The sequence below is a fragment of the Sinocyclocheilus rhinocerous genome, unplaced genomic scaffold (genome assembly GCF_001515625.1).
Source record: "Sinocyclocheilus rhinocerous isolate Xijiao unplaced genomic scaffold, SAMN03320098_v1.1 scaffold45, whole genome shotgun sequence".
NCBI lineage: Eukaryota > Metazoa > Chordata > Actinopteri > Cypriniformes > Cyprinidae > Sinocyclocheilus > Sinocyclocheilus rhinocerous.
Genome location: NW_015632734.1, coordinates 624,771 through 626,914, shown reverse-complemented (window position 1 = coordinate 626,914; position 2,144 = coordinate 624,771). Strand labels below are relative to the sequence as shown.

Below are 2,144 nucleotides of genomic sequence, written 5' to 3'. Positions count from 1 at the left end.
ACTTATTCCATAACGCTGTCATTCATGAGTCTCTCGGCTGACTGTTTCTCTCTCTGCTGTAGAATAACAAGCCGCTGTACTCGTTTGAGGACAACTCTGATTATGTGTATGATGTTATGTGGTCTCCGGTTCATCCCGCTCTCTTCGCCTGTGTGGATGGACTCGGACGCATCGACCTGTGGAACCTCAACAATGACACAGAGGTGAAACATGAAATATTATTGAATAAATGATGCACATATTCAGTGACACATTTAGTATTAACAATAATGGTCTGAACTCATAATCAAACTTTGATCCAGCACTTCTACACTGAGAGCCAGAATTTTTATTTTTTTTCAGGGTTGAGCAATATATTTAAAACAATTACATAAAAATTGTAGCAATTTCCTTGCATGAGCAATTATTTAAAATGCATCTGATCACTCTACACAATAATCTAGAAACAATGTGAATGAACACCACAACAGCTTAAGCAGCAAACTTTGCAAAACACAGAATTTATGTCATGACTATACATGACTGTATATTGTTGGCTATTGCTACAAATATACCCGTGCTATTTATGACTGCTTTTGTGGTCCAGGGTCACATTTACTGTATACAGTAAGCTATATGTTTTACTACTTATTTTGCATGTTTTACTCATTGACAGTTTTGAGTCCAAATTCGCATCAGAGTGTGTTTGTTGATCTATGTTCTTATAAGCTATTTCTGCTATACAAGAAAGCCAGTATATTGTGTTCAGCCTTGTCCTGTGTGTACTTCAACATGTCTGACAGCCAGTTACTTTCAAATATCAGCTTGGAAGTAATGAATCCCCTTCTCCTATGTGTTACACACACTCTTTGTGACAAATAAAATATATAATGCGGATATATCAGATACTGACTGAACAAAGAGATCAGATTTCATCGCTTGCAACATCACAGACACTCAGTCTTTATGATCAGATGGAGAAAATAAATAGAATGTGTGTGTTTGTGTGTGTGTGTGTGTGTGTGTGTACAGGTGCCCACTGCCAGCGTGTCTGTGGACGGCAGTCCCGCTCTGAACAGGCTGCGCTGGTCTCAGTCGGGCAGAGAGATCGCCGTGGGTGACTCAGAGGGACAGATCCACATTTACGACGTCGGCGAGGTGAGACGTATTTTGCAAGGAGAAAGTAGGTTTGCGAAGATTTCAAAACGTTGCTCCCAGCTGTTTCCAACAGTATTCCTCATGTTTAATGGAATGTCCAATAAATTCTGCATTTGAAATGTATCAATTGTAATTTATTTCAAAAAATGACAACACAATAATCAAATGCATTTAAACCAGATATCCTAAGTCTGTTAATGTGTTGTTGTTTTTTTCCCATATTAAATAAAAAAATTTTTATTTCCTGTTAGATCCCATGTTCCCATAGGCATAATCTTAAAAAAAAAATACTTCGACCTTAATACTTTGGTCATTGCTGAAAATTCCACAGATAGGCCTATATATTAATTCGTGGTGCCTAAAAGAAATTGAGTCTGAATATACAGCTAACTTCAAATGTCCAGCAGAATAAAATATTGGAGGGATTGTCCTCCAAAGTGAATGTGAAACAATCTCTGCAGAAGGTCACCGGAGTTAAAGCAGACTGTGGAGATGATCTGTAAACACGTGCTGAGCGAAGAAGCTAGAGCCGGGGTTACAGTGCGTCGTCCAATGTCTCAGACACATCTTCCAGACCGCAATTAGAGGAGTCCTACACCTGTGAAACCTCTCATTTGACCAGAGTGAGACATAGCGGCTGTGTGTTTGTTGCTCCTCTCCCGTCCGCAGAGCTCTGAAGCAGTCAATCACGCCGGTGTTCGTTGTCCCGCGTGCACGGTTTGATGACATCAGCAGGGGTCACCGGCGAGCGGGAACTCCTACACAAAGAACAAATCTATTACAATGCAAAGAAGCTCATCCTGCTATGCATGATTCAAAAAGGGTGTAAAGCACAGGTGTCAAACTCAGTTCCTGGAGGGCCACAGCCCTGCACAGTTTAGCTCCAACCCTGCTCCAACACACAAACCCTGTAGTTTTCAAATAAGTCTGAAGGACATGATTATCTGGATCAGGTGTGTTTAATTAGGGTTGAATCTAAACTCTGCAGGGCTCCGGCCCTCCAGGAA

General features: G+C 40.8%; 1 protein-coding gene across 1 annotated transcript in view; it reads left to right on the top strand.

The window, feature by feature from the left end:
- The window catches only part of LOC107742966 (cytoplasmic dynein 1 intermediate chain 2-like), a 13,256-nt gene extending 11,616 nt beyond the window's left edge, over positions 1 to 1,640 (top strand). Inside the window, exons 10-12 of the mRNA XM_016556056.1 lie at positions 63 to 203; positions 1,012 to 1,137; positions 1,545 to 1,640. Coding sequence (XP_016411542.1) covers positions 63 to 203; positions 1,012 to 1,137; positions 1,545 to 1,640 — 363 coding nt within the window. The remainder of the gene's footprint in view (positions 1 to 62; positions 204 to 1,011; positions 1,138 to 1,544) is intronic.
- The last annotated feature ends 504 nt before the right edge of the window (positions 1,641 to 2,144 follow it).